Raw genomic sequence first — 16,485 nt, 5'->3', positions numbered from 1 at the left:
TTTTTCTGAACAGAAAAGTCTTTAACTGTTTTTTTTTTTTTTTAAAAGTCCACGGTCTGTGGTGCCCTCAGGTTCTCAGGCAGAGCGTTCCAGAGCCGTGGAGCAGCTGCTGAGAAGGCTCGGTCCCCCCTTGTGTGGAGTTTGGATCTGCGGGGGTAGAGACGGTAAGTGTTGGTGGAGTGAAGGTGTCTAGTTGTAGATTGCCATGTGAGGAGTTCTTTAAGATACTGTGGGGCATTTCCATGGATGCACTGGTGGGTAAGTAGATACACTTTGTAATCAATGCGGAGGTGGATGGGGAGCCAGTGAAGTGTCCGGAGAACAGGAGTGATGTGTTCGTGTTTCTGCACCCTCATAAGGATCCTGGCGGCACTGTTTTGAACATATACGAGCTTTTGAAGGCTCCTGCTGGAGATTCCAATGAGAAGTGCATTGCAGTAGTCCAGCATGGAGGAGACAAAGGCGTGGACCAGCCTTTCAGCGTCACAGAGGGAGAGGGAGGGGTGGAGTTTGGCTATGTTTCTGAGATGAAAAAATGCAATTTTACAGAGGTGTTGGACATGTGTTTCGAATGACAGGTGGGGGTCAAACTAGACCCCCAGGTTGATAACAGAGTTGGAGGGGGTAATGGTGTGACCAGAAAAGGAGATACAATTAATGGGGGAGGAATGAAGCTGATGGCTGGTGCTAGCTAGAAGGGCTTCGGTTTTGGTGCTGTTCAACTGAAAGAAGTTCTCTGTCATCCATGCCTCAATGTCCTCCAGGCAACAGGTGAGTTGATGGAAGTGTCAGTGGGATTGGGCTCAGTCTCACGTAGAACTGAGTATCATCAGCATAGCAGTGGAAAGAGACTCCATGCTTGCCAATGACGTGGCCCAGTGGGAGCATATAGATGTTGAAAAGGGTCGGCCCAAGAACCGACCCCTGTGGCACCCAACAGATGACCGAGTGTAACTGAGATTTGGCATCCTCCAGGGCCACATACTCAGCTCTATTTGTGAGATAGGAACCAAACAACCCCAAAGCAGTGCCAGAAAATCCAACGGTATGCTGCATACGATGGAGGAGAATTTTGTGGTCAACTGTATCAAAAGCGGCAGTGAGATCCAGAAGAATGAGAAGAGATTGGAAGGCCGTAGCAGCCATTAGTAGGTCGTTAGTGACCCTGACCAGGGCTGTCTCTGTGCTGTGGGAGGGGCGGAAGCCAGATTGAAATTTTTCGAACAGATTGTGTCTTTTGAAGTGATCCTGGAGCTGGGCTAAGACAGCTTTTTCCAAGACCTTTGATAGGAATGGAAGGTTGGAGATTGGACGATAGTTTGCCATAACTTCAGGATCCAAGGAGGGTTTTTTTAAATGTAGAATCATTTTGGTTACCTAAGACTGGATTACTGACCTTGATTTGCTACTTACACTCACATAACCAGACATCCTCAATTATCTTGTTTTTGGACAGAGTGTATACAATTTTAAAGAGTTTAAAGTCCCTTTAAGCTCATCAACGGTTATCCAGTGGCAGCAAGACCTCCAAATTCACAAGCTGGCAAACTGAAAATCATCTTTGCAAAAGTAAGTTGGAACTTACCTTAATCTGTATACTTCCATTTTATTTTTGAGCATCAGTTCTTGATGCATTTTGAAGCCACGTTGAAAAACTACACCTGGTTAGAAAAGTCAGAACTTCACATATCCAACATTCAAAACGGCTTTAAGCTAAAGGTGCAGCTAGTACAAATATTATTTCATCATAAAGAAGTTTATAAAGAGTAAAATACTAAAAATTATATTGTTGCAAAAGTTTGCATCCCCCTTGCTAAATTTTTTTTTTTTTTTAAATCACTTTAATTTCTGATTTAATGCAACCGCAAGGGGGCACAAGCCAGTGTCTTCTTGTGCCAGTCCCAAGTCTGGATAAATGCAGAGGGTTGTGGCAGGAAGGGCATCCGACGTAAAACACATGCCAAATCAAACATGCGAATCGTGACAAAGACTTCCACACCGGATCGGTCGGGGCCCGGGTTGACAACGACCGCCACCGGTGCTGTTGACCTACAGGCTACCGGTGGAAATTGGACTACTGTTGGTCGAAGACGAAGAAGAAGAGGAGGAAGGTGTGTTCGTAGGCAGAGAGAGAAGAGGAAAGCTAAGAATGTAGGACTGACAGTAGGGACTTTGAATGTTGGTACTATGACAGGGAAGGCTAGGGAGTTGATCGACATGATGCAGAGAAGGACGGTGGACATACTGTGTGTCCAGAAGACCAGGTGGAAAGGTAGCAAGGCTAGAAGCTTAGGAGCAGGGTTCAAGTTGTTTTACCATGGGTCAGATAGGAAGAGAAATGGAGTAGGAGTTATATTGAAAGAGGATTTTGTGAGGAATGTTCTAGAGGTGAAAAGAGTATCAGACAGGTTGATGAGTCTGAAGCTGGAAGTTGAAGGGGTGATGTTCAATGTTGTGAGTGGTTATGCCCCACAGGTAGGATGTGAGTTAGAAGAGAAGAAGAAATTCTGGAGTGAGTTAGATGAAGTGATGCAGAGCATCCCCAGAGGTGAGAGAGTTTTCATTGGTGCAGATTTCAATGGGCATGTAGGTGAAGGGAACAGAGGTGATGAGACTGTTATGGGCAGGTTTGGTGTTCAGGACAGGAATGCAGAAGGTCAGATGGTGGTTGACTTTGCAAAGAGGATGGAAATGGCTGTAGTAAACACTTTCTTTCAGAAGAGGCAGGAACATAGGGTGACGTACAAGAGCGGAGGGAGAAGCACTCAGGTAGACTACATCTTGTGTAGACGTTGTAATCTGAAAGAGATCAGTGACTGTAAAGCATTGGTAGGGGAGAGTGTAGCCAGACAACACAGGATGGTGGTGTGTAAAATGATGCTGGTGGTGAGGAAGATAAGGAGGACTAAGGCAGAGCAGAGGACAAAGTGGTGGAAGTTGAAAAAGGAAGAATGTCGTTTAGTTTTCAGGGAGGAGCTGAGACAGACTCTGGGTGGTTTGGAGGTGCTTCCAGATGACTGGACTACTACAGCTAATTTGATCAGGGAGACAGGTAGGAGGGTACTCGGTGTGTCATCTGGAAAGAGGAAAGCGGACAAGGAGACTTGGTGGTGGAACGAGGAAGTTCAGGAGTGTATACAGAGAAAGAGGTTAGCTAAGAAGAAGTGGGACACTGAGAGGACTGAAGAGAGTAGACAGGAGTACAGGGAGATACAGCGTAAGGTGAAGATAGAGGTGGCAAAGGCCAAACAAAGAGCATATGAGGACTTGTATGCTAGGTTGGACACTAAAGAGGGAGAGGTGGATTTGTACAGGTTGGCCAGACAAAGAGATAAAGATAGAAAGGATGTGCAGCAGGTTAGGGTGGTTAAAGATAAGGATGGAAATGTATTGACAGGTGCCAGTAGTGTGATGGGAAGATGGAAGGAGTACTTTGAAGAGTTGATGAACGAGGAAAATGAAAGGGAACGAAGAGTAGAAGAGGTGACTGGTGTGGAGCAGGAAGTAGCAAAGATTAGTAAGAGTGAAGTGAGGAGGACATTGAAGAGGATGAAGAGTGGAAAGGCAGTTGGTCCTGATGACATACCTGTGGAGGTATGGAAGTGTCTAGGAGAGGTGGCAGTAGAGTTTTTGACTAGTTTGTTTAACAAGATCTTGGAGAGTGAGAGGATGCCAGAGGACTGGAGGAAACGTGTACTGGTACCAATTTTTAAGAACAAGGGAGATGTGCAGAGCTGTGGCAACTACAGAGGAATAAAGCTGATGAGTCACACAATGAAGTTGTGGGAAAGAGTAGTGGAAGCTCGGCTAAGGGCAGAGGTGAGTATTTGTGAGCAGCAATATGGTTTCATGCCAAGAAAGAGTACAACAGATGCAGTATTTGCTTTGAGGACGCTGATGGAGAAGTACAGAGAGGGTCATAGGGAGTTGCATTGTGTCTTCGTAGATTTAGAAAAAGCGTATGACAGGGTGCCGAGAGAGGAGCTGTGGTATTGTATGAGGACGTCTGGAGCGGCAGAGAAGTATGTTAGAGTGATGCAGGACATGTCTGAGAGCTGTAAGACAGTGGTGAGGTGTGCTGTAGGTGTGACAGAGGAGTTCAAGGTGGAGGTGGGTCTGCATCAAGGATCGGCTTTGAGCCCCTTCTTGTTTGTTCTGGTTATGGACAGACTGACAGATGAGGTTAGACAAGAATCTCCCTGGACTATGATGTTTGCTGATGACATTGTTATTTGTAGTGAGAGCAGGGAGCAGGTGGAGGAAAATCTAGAGAGGTGGAGGTCTGCTCTGGAAAACAGAGGAATGAAGCTTAGCCGCAGCAAGAGAGAATACATGTGTGAATGAGAGGGACCCAGGTGGAACGGTACAGGGAGAAGAGGTGAAGAAGGTGCAGGACTTTAAGTACTTAGGGTCAACGGTTCAGAGCAACGGTGAGTGTGGAAAAGAGGTGAAGAGGCGAGTGCAGGCAGGTTGGAACGGGTGGAGAAAAGTGTCAGGTGTGTTGTGTGATAAAAGAGTATCAGCGAGAATGAAAGGAAAGGTGTTCAAGACGGTGGTGAGACCAGCAATGTTGTTCGGCTTAGAGACTGTTGCACTGAAGAAAAGACAGGAGGCAGAGCTGGAGGTTGCAGAGCTTAAGATGTTGAGGTTCTCTTTGGGAGTGACGAGGATGGACAGGATCAGGAATGAGTACATCAGAGGGACAGCTCATGTTAGATGTTTTGGAGATAAAGTCAGAGAGGCCAGATTGAGGTGGTTTGGACATGTTCAGAGGAGAAACTGTGAATATATCGGTAGAAGGATGCTGAGGTTGGAGCTGCCAGGCAGGAGGTCTAGAGGAAGACCAAAGAGGAGATTTATGGATGTAGTGAGGGAGGACATGAAGTTAGTTGGTGTGAGTGAAGAGGATGCAGAGGATAGAGTTAGATGGAGGCACATGATTCGCTGTGGCGACCCCTGAAAGGGAGCAGCCGAAAGGAAAGAAGAAGACTTTAATTTCTGATTTAATGTGCATCACATTGTTCGTTAATGTTGCCATTTCAAAATAGAGCGATGCAAACTTTTGTGCCCAAATGTAGATACTAGGATCACATACTGATCATTTCATCTTTAATTGACTTGGTAACTCATCTTCATTGTTTATCTCTTCTCCTGTTCTTCAGGAGTTCATCATTGATTGCTAAATTACCAGGTTTTTCCTAATTTATTTTACTCACTCCACTTTTGTCTACCCTTTTGAAAGGTATTATCCTTTTATGCATAAATACATTTGGCTAATGCAGACGGACAAACTAACTGATGTGAACTGTGTACGAACTTGTATTATCTTGCCATTTCTATTTATTTAGTCAATCTTGATACTTCAAAAAAATACTTCATTTCAAACATTTTTTCCATCAACAACCATCAACTAATTATCACCTCCTATTAATTTAGCCTGTAACATGTTTAAGGTCACGCATCATCCAAATCATATATTAGACTTTTCAGGGCAAGGAATTGGAGCAACTTGGCAACTGTTGCTAATCCAGTCATTTTTTTCTTTTTTAGCCCTTAGGTCTTATTTTATTTGCATTAATTATGTTTTTACTGGGATCTTTAAAAAAGTGCAACACTTCAATTGTGTTATGTTGATGACATAAAATTGTTCCTTGTCTGAAAAATACAACATTTTCAAAAGCTCATTAAGAGTGAGACAAAGGTAATTTCTCTTGTATCCTCTGCTTTTCTTTAAAATTTTACTTTCTTATACTGTTATGTTTACAACTAGCTCAAAATAATACAGGGAGGCTCTTTACTGGTACCACAAAGTAGGACTATACTGACCTCCAAACCTTCACGTATCACGTATGTGCTCTATAAATAAATACATTTTAACCAACTTGACTAGATACACATGAGCACGACTGATGAAACAATGCATGCCATTTGTCATGTTTCTGTGGGGTAAATGTAAGGCCAAACATATGTTTGTATCACGTCACTGAGTTTTCTTTTGTTTTCTGGTCAGAATGTTGCACATACATGCAGCATTTGACACTACAGGGTTCCTTAGAGCTCAGCCTAAATTTTGAAGACATTTATGCACAAGCAGGATTTATGACATCACAAATATTTTGGAAACTACTCCCAATCTAGTAATAAATAAGATGTGTTGCATGCATAAGTATAACTTTCAGCACACTAAGGTAAAATGAGTATGGAAAAGTAGGTGATAATTTCAAATCCCAGCTGTTTTAAATGTGGAAGCATGAAAAGTTGATCTGTTGTTTGGTGCTGAACAAAACCTTTTACAACTGTAATAATATTGTTGTGGGTGATAAATATCAAAACAATGGGCTCCATGATGGTAAACTAAATACTGTAGAGATGGTGGTACTATTTGTCACTTTGAGTGACAACTGTTACATGACGTGTAGCCATACCATTTTATTGTTAATCATGTAGAAAACAACCTGAGCAATGCAGCTAAAGAGCGATGCTGATGAAGGTTTGAACAAATGATCGGCAACTAGAATTCACATTTAAGCAGTTTATGGACAATTTGGCAATCTATTAAAGATAGGATGACTATATACCACAATAGTGAGTACTGTGTTCTGAACCTTTAGTAAGGTCTGAAAACATATTCAACAGGTCAACAATGCAGCAATCAATGGAATCATACATTGTAAACTCAACTGTTTAAAGAAAAAGACAGATGGATAGTTAAAAGTATAAACTTTAGAATTACCAGAATTATGCAATAAGATTCATAGATAATATAGGATAAATTGAAAATCCTTAAACCATTTAAAACAAGTTACAACTTATCACTATAACAGTGACAATGTTGTCATCATATGCAAAAATACACCTTAAATAAGTTCCAGTATCAATCCAGGTTTAATGGGGATTTAAAACAAATGGATTCACGCTTATTGACATCAATATTGTTCATCTATCTGGGCTGAAACCCATAATTTTGCAGGAATCTGGAGTTCATCTGTTTTAGTTTCTTGCAAACCCCTAAATAGTGAAATCACATCCTGTGACATACTCTGCACCTGACTGGTTCACCATCATCACAAGCACATTAATATGAGTACAACAAAAAGCATTCCCACATACATACATCAATCTCCCTTGCTATTTTGTCTTCAACATGTTTCTTACTCATAGGTATGCACAGGAGTGAACTGGACAATAGCAGGACATCACATTATCAATCACTTGTGCTGTAGGTATATTCTTGTCACAAAAAAAAAATCGGTCCGAGGCAGACTGAAAAATGTCCCTTGAAAATGCGTCCACCAACCACAAAACACAACAGTCACTCCTGCAGCCTTGAGAACAGTGTCTGCTGTGAATCTCGGAATAAACCAAGTTGAAAGCACACATTCATAACACCTGAAAAGGGGGGGGAAAGAGCTTCATAGCAGCGACACGGAACATTCATTCAAGTTGACTTTACTGTTCTGTCGGTCATGAAATATTCCTGCCTGAACCTGTGATGCGGGTCATAGATACAAGTAAGGCCGGAGATGTACTTGCTTTTACCTACACATTCACATCATGGCCAGTTCGTGTGCCCTGTGTTAATTTGGAAGGTTGTGTAAGTCCTAAAAATTAATGCTACGTCAGATATGATCCTACACTATGTATGATCAGTCTCAAATGATCTCAATAACAGCAGAAACTGTTGAAGGAAAGTGTAGAAAAACACTGAGTGAGCTTGTCCACAACGAATTCTTTATACCTGCTATTTAAGTAATTGAGGCAATTTTCTCTGCTGTGATATCAACAATAGCCTTTACAGGTGTCTTCGAGGGCTTAACCATTTTAAAGCCAACAAACTGATTACTCGACATAAAACAGAGACACAGCTAAAAGTGCATTATTTAGTCAGGGTGTGAAAATTTTTAATTTACACAATTATTTGAGAGCTATTTCTGATGACCAGCTCAAAAGATGTAGAGGGGAAAACAGACACTATGGTGAAGCAGGAACAGAGAATTTCATCCCTGTTGTTCTTTCTTTTTTATCAGTTCTTTATTAAATCTTCTGTTTTTCTTTTATTAGCTGGTGTCATAGCCCAGTGATAAAATATAGAAGTATGCTGAATAGTATCTTTAAGACTTATTCAAAGATTAGAGGAGTCAAACAGCAAGATTTGTTTTGTCTTTCTAATCAACAAATCCAACAGACATTATGGCCATATCAGGACATATTTTAGCAAATCAATATTCCCCTTTTCCATTAGGACATCGCTCAACGTACTAGTAAAACTAACTGCTATTCAACACCATTTACTACCATCACAATTCATTTGTTAAATTCTATGTAGATCACTGTAGTGCACGTACATGGATGGTTGTTACCTTTGTGTTGATATTCTGTCTTGCACTTTTATGTATTTATTGTATTTTGTATGGTTTGTCATGTTTTAGGATTTGTGTACTATTAGCTGCTCCAAACAACTTGCCCCTAGTGGGATCAATAAAATTAAAGTGTATTGCCATCCCTTCTATGTCGTGGAAAAGTGGAAGCCCACGTCTGCCCCCCAGCAGATAACATTTGAAATGTTTGCCTTTGTCCATGAGTATGCACAGATAAAGGGCAAGTATACCTTCGCCCAAACTAATGTATTACAATCAATATAACGTCTGTTTTGCTTCTCGTGAATGATGTACTTATTGTCAGGTGGTGGTGGTAGCATAGTGCATGCTTTTGAATTAGCACAAAACAATTATTTAGGTGAAGGTAAACAAAGAGAACATGTTCAAGTGAGTAAATTGATTTTAAAATATATTTAATTTTTAGGAGTTATTTAAATATATGAATCAGTTATTAAATGCTTGACCATGAATTATTTGTTGATCTTGATATTAAAAAGAGAAATTAAAAAAAGAGAAAATATCACCAACATGATTTGTGAAAATCTGCAACATTTTTGGCTCTGCAAATTATAAAAATGTTTCACTTGCATAAAGGTCCACTGCTGAACCAAGAAAATTTGAGGATCGCTGTGGCTGCCTGAGAAACTTACTGTAAAGGCTAGGTATTGAATACAAATGTACTCATGCAACAACATGATCATTTCAAAGTCAGAGTAAATGATACTGGTTGCAACTTTAAAACAACTTTGAAAGCCAAAAATCTCCTCAGGTGTTTATGGAAAATGTAACATTTATTTTCGCAAATTAACAGCACCAGCCAATGAGAAGTCAGATCAGGGCCACTTTGCAAATTAGACCACTCACCAGCTTCACACTTGAGTGATGCCCTCAGCAGGTAGCTTTAGGTTAAACAGGCTTCAACTCCAAGCATTTCAATCAGTTTGTCACTATAGAGAACAAACACCAACACATCCGTCCTAAATGATACTTCATAAATGTTCAGTCCTAAAATCCTTAGAATCTGATTTTTCAGTCTGAATATGAATATGCCATGAAGCTGCTATGACACTGTGATTAGGTGTTTCAGAAATGCTATTTGATAACGATATGCATTTTGAAAAACAGTGCAGGAATTATCTGTACACATTTGTACATTTTCTACACACACTACAATGGAAATAAAAATGTGGATGCACTATGTTATAGGACTTTGCCTGAGAAATCATGGTGTACTATTTATTCTTCTGAACTGTTTGTCATAAATGAGTTTTTCTGTTTTGCATACAACTGTAAAAATACAGTAAAATTCAACAATCACATTGCATTGTTCCCCCGTTTTTATCATTTACTTAAAAAAAAGCTTAATGGTATTATACAGATATTGATCAGGACATGACACAATAATAATAGTAATAATAATAATCTGAATGTACACTTCAATATTGGGCAATAAACAGTCAACTATCAACAGTTACATTTTTTTTTTTTTCATTTTTCCCTTTTCACATACAAAAAGGTTTTGGGGGGACACAAACTCAGTAGTCACCTATCTTCATCAAATTAGGGCATCAATCAAATTTTTCGCTTCCTTGGATTGATGCCTCGCTCTTGGCGAGCCAACAGAGAACAGACTCTGATTCAAAGCCAGAAAAAGAAAGAAAGAAAACTAAGGGTGAGCCACTGGCACTCTTGGATTTCCATTCTTCTAATAGGACTAATAGTCTGTTCTTGCTGTTCAATGCTGAGCGAAACTTGAAGGTTGTCACATTTCACATCAGAACTTAAGCAGGTAGAATGAGGTTACAGTCAGCAGGAGACATATGGAGGCACGAGGCAACACAGCGGCTCCATTCACATCATGCATCGCGCCAGGACCTGGAGAAAAACAAATAGTTTGAACATAAAAGAACATTTTATTTGCACAATTGTGCTATTTTTAATTCAGAATTTTTATTCTTACCATAAAGAATAATACTGGCATTAGTGATTCCCATGGTGTTCATGGCAACGCACGTGTAGTTTCCATAGTCTTCTTCTGAGACATTGAAAAAGATGAGCATCGACTGTTTACCATGATTCTCTATTTTAACCCCATTTAATCCATTAAAGAGCCTGTAGGAAAAGAGAAGAGCAGCTTTTAAAGGTTCTGCTTGTGGGCAGTAAAGGAAGAAAACAGCTGGTCTGGAATCCTCTGAGATGCCATTAGACTTGTTTGCTTGGGCATTTTGTCAGATCTCCAGCACATGTACTTAAAATTTCTATCTGCATGAAATTAAAAACACATTTACACCTGTAGACTGGAAAATGCAAACATTAAGTTTTTTTCATATGTAAAAACGTGCTTCCTGAATACAGCTCCCTTTTACTAATTGCTTTCCTTATTCTTTTGCTTCTGTTTCCTACCTTATTTCCTGTTTATGGAGACTAGTTATTTATTTTCCTCAGCATCCTCTATGTTTATTTATGTATTTGTTCTTGAGGACTGATTTTTTTCTTTTGGGACAGACGCACAATGCTGCAGTCACCGTCAGGGACCATTTAACAGTGCAACATAGCCTGTGTTTATATCAGCTTACGAGCTCTGGGGCTGCTCATAAACATCTTTCCACTCTCCAGCCTTTGGCTGAAAAAGCTGCATTATGTTATATTATCCTTTAAACCTCTGGGCCCCACACCCAACTAAAATAAACCGTTTACAGTGTAAAAATGTCTTTAAGACCATGTTACCATATTTGATTAGAACATTGCTCATAGAGAGAATAAAGTTCAGCGCCTGAAGGATTATCTCATTAAATCAAAGGCACCATCTGATTTGAAAGAGGGACTTGTGTAAAGCCTTCTCTCATCAACAACGATGATCCAATCCGTCTTATTTTAAGTCCACAACCTAAAGCAGACTAGGTGTCTTCTGTAATACTCACTTCAAACAATTTCAAGACAAATGACAGAGCTGAGAGGAGAAACTTGCCTGCGGTCCTCTTTGTACCACTCAAAATCTGCCCTGGGGACAGCAGAGGCTTCACACTGCAGGACTCCTTTTTGTCCAACTGGAGTACCCGTACTCCTTGCTTTAGAAATGAAGGGAGGATCTATAAAAACAAAGCACAATAGCTGAGTATACAGCAGAGGACATAGAGGACAGAGTTTTGTGGTGTTGGTTACTTCATACTTTTTTATTAAATGTGAATTTATAGACAGATTCAGAGTGCAGAGGGGTTTGATACATTCTTTCAAGGCAGATTAAACTCCTAGGCCAGAATCATGATTGCTGCAGAGGGTGATGCAAAACCACGTGAATGCCGCACCTTTCTCATCATAACTGTTGGCAGAAAACCCGATACTAACACGGTGTTTGCTTCTCTAATATTAAAACTGCAAAATGCAGGTGTGCACTTCCTACTTAGTTATTGGCTCACCAAGACCCATCTACTGCCTTTTTCCCCTCCGTCCAACCATTGATGTATAACAAGAGTACTAAGCTCGATACAGCACCAACTCTCAGCACTTTAGCCAATTTTGCCCTGTGGCCACTCATGGTACTACAACAAAAATCCCTATGTGCAATTTTCTCCATTGATTAAACTAAAATGAATAAAAAAGCGTAGTGCATAAACACCCCCTTCACATTCTTACTGTGTTCTGACTTTTTCAAAAAGAATATCTATCTATTGGTTATTAAAGCTCTTTACACTGCTTCTCTTATGCATTGTGAATGCAAATGGGTGAATGAACAGTTGGGGTTAAGTGTCTTGCTCACAGAAACTTCGACATGTGACCAAAGGAGCTGGAGATTAAACCAGCAACTGTGGGATTGATGGACGACCGCTCTACCTCCTGTGCCACAATAGAGCCTCTTTTAAATATTTAAGGACATCTCAAGACTGTAACAAATTCAATAAAAGTACCCATGTCATTTTCAGGCATGCATCACCTACCATGATGAATGTAGTGCCTTTTTGAGTGCTTTCGGTATGGCCTGATCTTTGTGTCTTCCCCCCCCGGCCCCTCACCATGTTGTTCATCATGAATGTGAAACTTACAGTTGACGGTCACTTGCACTGTCCTGACATCGGGGTTGGAGATGTCATTAGAAGCAATGCATTCATATGTTCCTGACTGCTCCTTGGTGATGGCCTTTAGCTCCAGATGTTCCCCCTCAGTCAATATTTTATGAGTGCCTGTAGAAATAAAAACAAAACAAAAAAAAATTAGTCATCAAGACTGAACTGTACTGACCTTGATAAATAAATCAGCCACATGTGAAATCCTTTTTTTTTAAAGTGTTTTCAAGTGACATTACGTGTGTCATTTTCTCAGATGTGACAACACTGACCTAAAAAAAACACTATTTAACATTAAGACATGATGGATAATGAGAATGACATGATGATAATATGTGTTAAAGTAATTCATTTGTAGAGAACAGTGGATGCAAAGTTGTTTTCATTGCCGGTTACCATAATCAAAGATCTAAGTTTTAATAAAATAATTAATTCACATCTGCTGACCACAGCAGCCGTCTGATGCTGAATTTGGGATTTTCTTTGCTTCCTAATGTCTCTGGAAGGCAAACTCCTCAGGACATGTACTTATTACACAAATAAAATAGACTAATTGCAGTAAAAAAATAAACCCCACTTGAGTAACACCACAATTTACCTCTGATAAAAGCAATGTTAAAAGCATGTTCTGGTGACACAGAGACCTTAAGCTATTGCTGTGTGTGGGTGGGGAAAATGGATAGAAGCACTAATCCCAATCAGTAGAAATGTCAATCCAGCAATATCTCTACATTAGCATAATATCATTATGTTTTCCAAATCCTCAGCTGCAGACACTGCTGCAGCTGGCTGGGGATTCACTGTAAAGGTTGTGGGCTAGGGATAATCAGCTTGTTGCACAGAATCAGGGGAACTGCTAGCACAGGCAATTGAACATTTTCATCATGGATAACTATATTAGGCAGAGTGTGGGTGACAACATTATGTTGAGTTAGTAGCTAGTACTTTGCAACTGCTTTAATGATGGCCACAGGTGGAAGGAAGTCACATTCTAATCACATTACTTCATTGGCTTTGTAGTACACTGGGATATTACTTTCTAAGCTTGCATCTTTATTACATTATTGTTTACTGTAGCATAATATGCCCTGAAAACCTACAATTAAAAAGCTTAAAATCTAGTAAAGATTTGACTTGTCATGCTAATGTTACAATTGACTACTAAATGCTGACTTGAATCATGACTTTTTGTTTCTGGTACATTTCTTCTTTGAGTATGAATAAAGTGAACTGAAATGGTTTGCATGAGTTCTGCATCGAATTGTATTCAGTCTGTCTTTAAGAATTATGTTTGGAAGCAGTCCACCCAAAACCCAACAAATGTTTCAGAAAATAATATGATACTAAAGGATCATATTCTTCAAAATTCAACTTATGTTTCAAAGACAGCTGAAACTGTTTCTCACTTTTCAAAACACCCTTTTTTCATAATTTTCCCTATTTAGAACTTTCAAAAGTCTGAATAAAAACTGATTTGCAGTTTGCTGACAACCTGAATCTGCTATTGAAGGCAGCTCTTGAGTTTGTATCAACTTTCTGCTAATTCCCACTCAGCTCACTGCTGAGACTGTGTGTGCGTGTGTGTGTGTGTGTGTGTGTGTGCGCGTGTGTGTGTGTATGTTTGCACGTGCACACTCATCACAGCACTGCTTAAAGTAATATGTTGGAATTTAAAACAGCAATTTGGGAACAGAGAACAAGTGAATAGAAAACAATTAATACACTACTGAGTCATGTTGAAAACCTTGATCATTACACAGCCAGTGCTGAATTCACAGCAGAGACGAAATGTAGAAGTTTGCATGAAGCATAAGATAATGAGCAGACGTTGTAACAATATTATAATTTAAATGTCAATCTAAATTACTTAGATAAATGAATATAAAGAGGTCATAATCATTTCATATTAGTCTGGATGAACAATTATAAAAACAATCACCATCAGCACCAACATCAGTGGTCTGCAGAGATGGCCATTTTGTAATTCCAGCACAACATCAGTGTCAGTATAGCATGACTGGATGACTAATAACAGAGCTATTAAAGTACCGGGTGGCAGCTGGCACAAATGAGCGTCTAAAACCACTCAGCGGAGCAGACATTAGCTTGAGGAGCTCTGCTGCCTAGACCTCACTTTGTGCAGATATGGTAGAAAGATTACTGCTGTCCAATTACAAGCATTAAAATCAAAATGAGTAGATTGTAGGGAATGGCTTGGCCATGACAGGGACCAATCAACAGGTCTTATTTTAAATGAATAATAAATCCAAAAATGGCAAAAAGTGAAGCTGTTGAACTCACAGTGATAGAGGCTAACTGGCCCCACTTTTAGTTTTGAAGGCCTTTAATTGTACTTATTGATATGCTTTGGTAAATTGAGCTTTAGTAGGCAATTCAAAGTGTTGTTGCTGGCCAGTTAGTTCATCTGTGCAATAATTATTGAAATAGGATTTATTCCAACAGAAATAATTGACCATATTTATGACATAAAAGTTACAAGATTTACAAGCTGCAAATATGTGTGACATTTCCATTTCCATTTAGTCATTTAGTCATATAACTCGCTTTTATCCAAGGCGACTTACAAGGGAGGTACAAGGCAAGCAAGGATCTAAGTCAAGGAGAAAACATCAAAGCAAAGTTGTATCAAAAAAGTGTTAACATTTCACGAGATGCAAGTGCGAGAGAGCAGAAAATACTTTTTTTTTTTTTTTAAATAGATTTAAGTGCATAGGAAGATGCGGAAGAGTTCTGTTTTCAGCAGTTTTTTGAATATTGGGAGAGAGTCTGCTGAGCGTGCAGAGTTTGGTAGCTCGTCCCACCATTGTGGGATCATTGCGCTGAAAAGTTTTGCTTAGTGTCTTCTGTGTGGTGCTGGGACCACCAGACATTGTTCGTTGGCAGACCGCAGCAGATGGGAAGGATTGTAGACTTGAATGAGTGAGTTGAGGTAAGCAGCAGCTGTTGAGTTAACCACCCTGTGAGCAAGAGACAGAGCTTTGAACCTGATGCGAGCAGCTACAGGAAGCCAGTGCAGAGATCTAAAGATTGGTGTGACATGGGTCCTTTTTGGCTTATTAAAAAGACCGATGCTGCAACCATTTACAATTTGATGGAACCAGTTGTACAAGTATGCTGAAAACAAAAATATATATTCACATACATGCTTTTTACAGAAGGCGTCAGGTGTCTCAGTGGCTCTTGGTACAGTGCATCACAGAGTCCTTTGTTCAAATCCATTCTCTACTCTGAATGTGGACTGTATGCTCTCTGTGTGTTTGTATGGGTTTCCTCACACATTTATGGGACGTGACTACTGATCTATCCAACATGTGACATACTACGGCACATAAAGGCTCACATACTGTAGGAAAGACCGATGTAATGGAAAAAAAACGACAGATTGATAAATGTATCTAAGCTCACAGAACATAAATAAAATATCCACTTGTTTCAAGCGTTTATCTGGACATCAACACTGTACTTGGTTTTGTAAAGGACATGTCCACATACTCAACGGTAGTAGGAATCGGAGCATGCTCGTATCCTGTCCAAGGGCAAGTGGAAAAGATGAATCGGCCACTAAGAGATGGTTTGGTTGTTGCTACTTCATACTTTGAATAGGTTTCTTGTTATGTCAAGGCAAATAATTTTACCCACACCTTTGGCTGATGATTATTATTCCTATTAATATCAACTTTTGTTCATTGTCTCTTACTCCTTTATTGTGATCCTTGCCCACGTATTTGCTAAAATGACACAAGCTGTGATTCCAGCCTGTTACACTTCTATAAATACAACAAATGTGTTTGGAGCAGAATGCATCGCATCGAACAAAAGGGGGAAAAACTGATACAAAAGTCTTAGATGTAAATGTGGCACTTTTTGCATACAGCAGTGCAGTTCTGCAGCCACAATTTCATCCAGCCCAAACAGAAAATAAGCAGACACAGTTATTTGACTTTGGCAAAGAGATACTGGCTGTGATCTAGGATTGGCATTTTATGTCAATTTATCTGGCTTTATGCTAACTGATTGCAGGCATC

General features: G+C 39.8%; 1 protein-coding gene across 2 annotated transcripts in view; it reads right to left on the bottom strand.

The window, feature by feature from the left end:
• Positions 1 to 8,012: 8,012 nt before the first annotated feature.
• Positions 8,013 to 16,485, bottom strand: part of opcml (opioid binding protein/cell adhesion molecule-like) — a 342,103-nt gene continuing 333,630 nt past the window's right edge. For both annotated transcript variants that reach the window (XM_067494419.1, XM_067494418.1), the window contains 4 exons: positions 12,419 to 12,556; positions 11,347 to 11,467; positions 10,339 to 10,490; positions 8,013 to 10,253 (listed from right to left, as the gene is read on the bottom strand). In XM_067494419.1, the coding sequence (XP_067350520.1) occupies positions 10,153 to 10,253; positions 10,339 to 10,490; positions 11,347 to 11,467; positions 12,419 to 12,556 (512 nt within the window). In that variant the 3' untranslated portion in view covers positions 8,013 to 10,152. The remainder of the gene's footprint in view (positions 10,254 to 10,338; positions 10,491 to 11,346; positions 11,468 to 12,418; positions 12,557 to 16,485) is intronic.

This window comes from Channa argus, chromosome 24, assembly GCF_033026475.1.
Source record: "Channa argus isolate prfri chromosome 24, Channa argus male v1.0, whole genome shotgun sequence".
Taxonomy (NCBI): Eukaryota; Metazoa; Chordata; class Actinopteri; order Anabantiformes; family Channidae; genus Channa; species Channa argus.
This window is presented reverse-complemented; position numbering and strand designations above follow the sequence as displayed.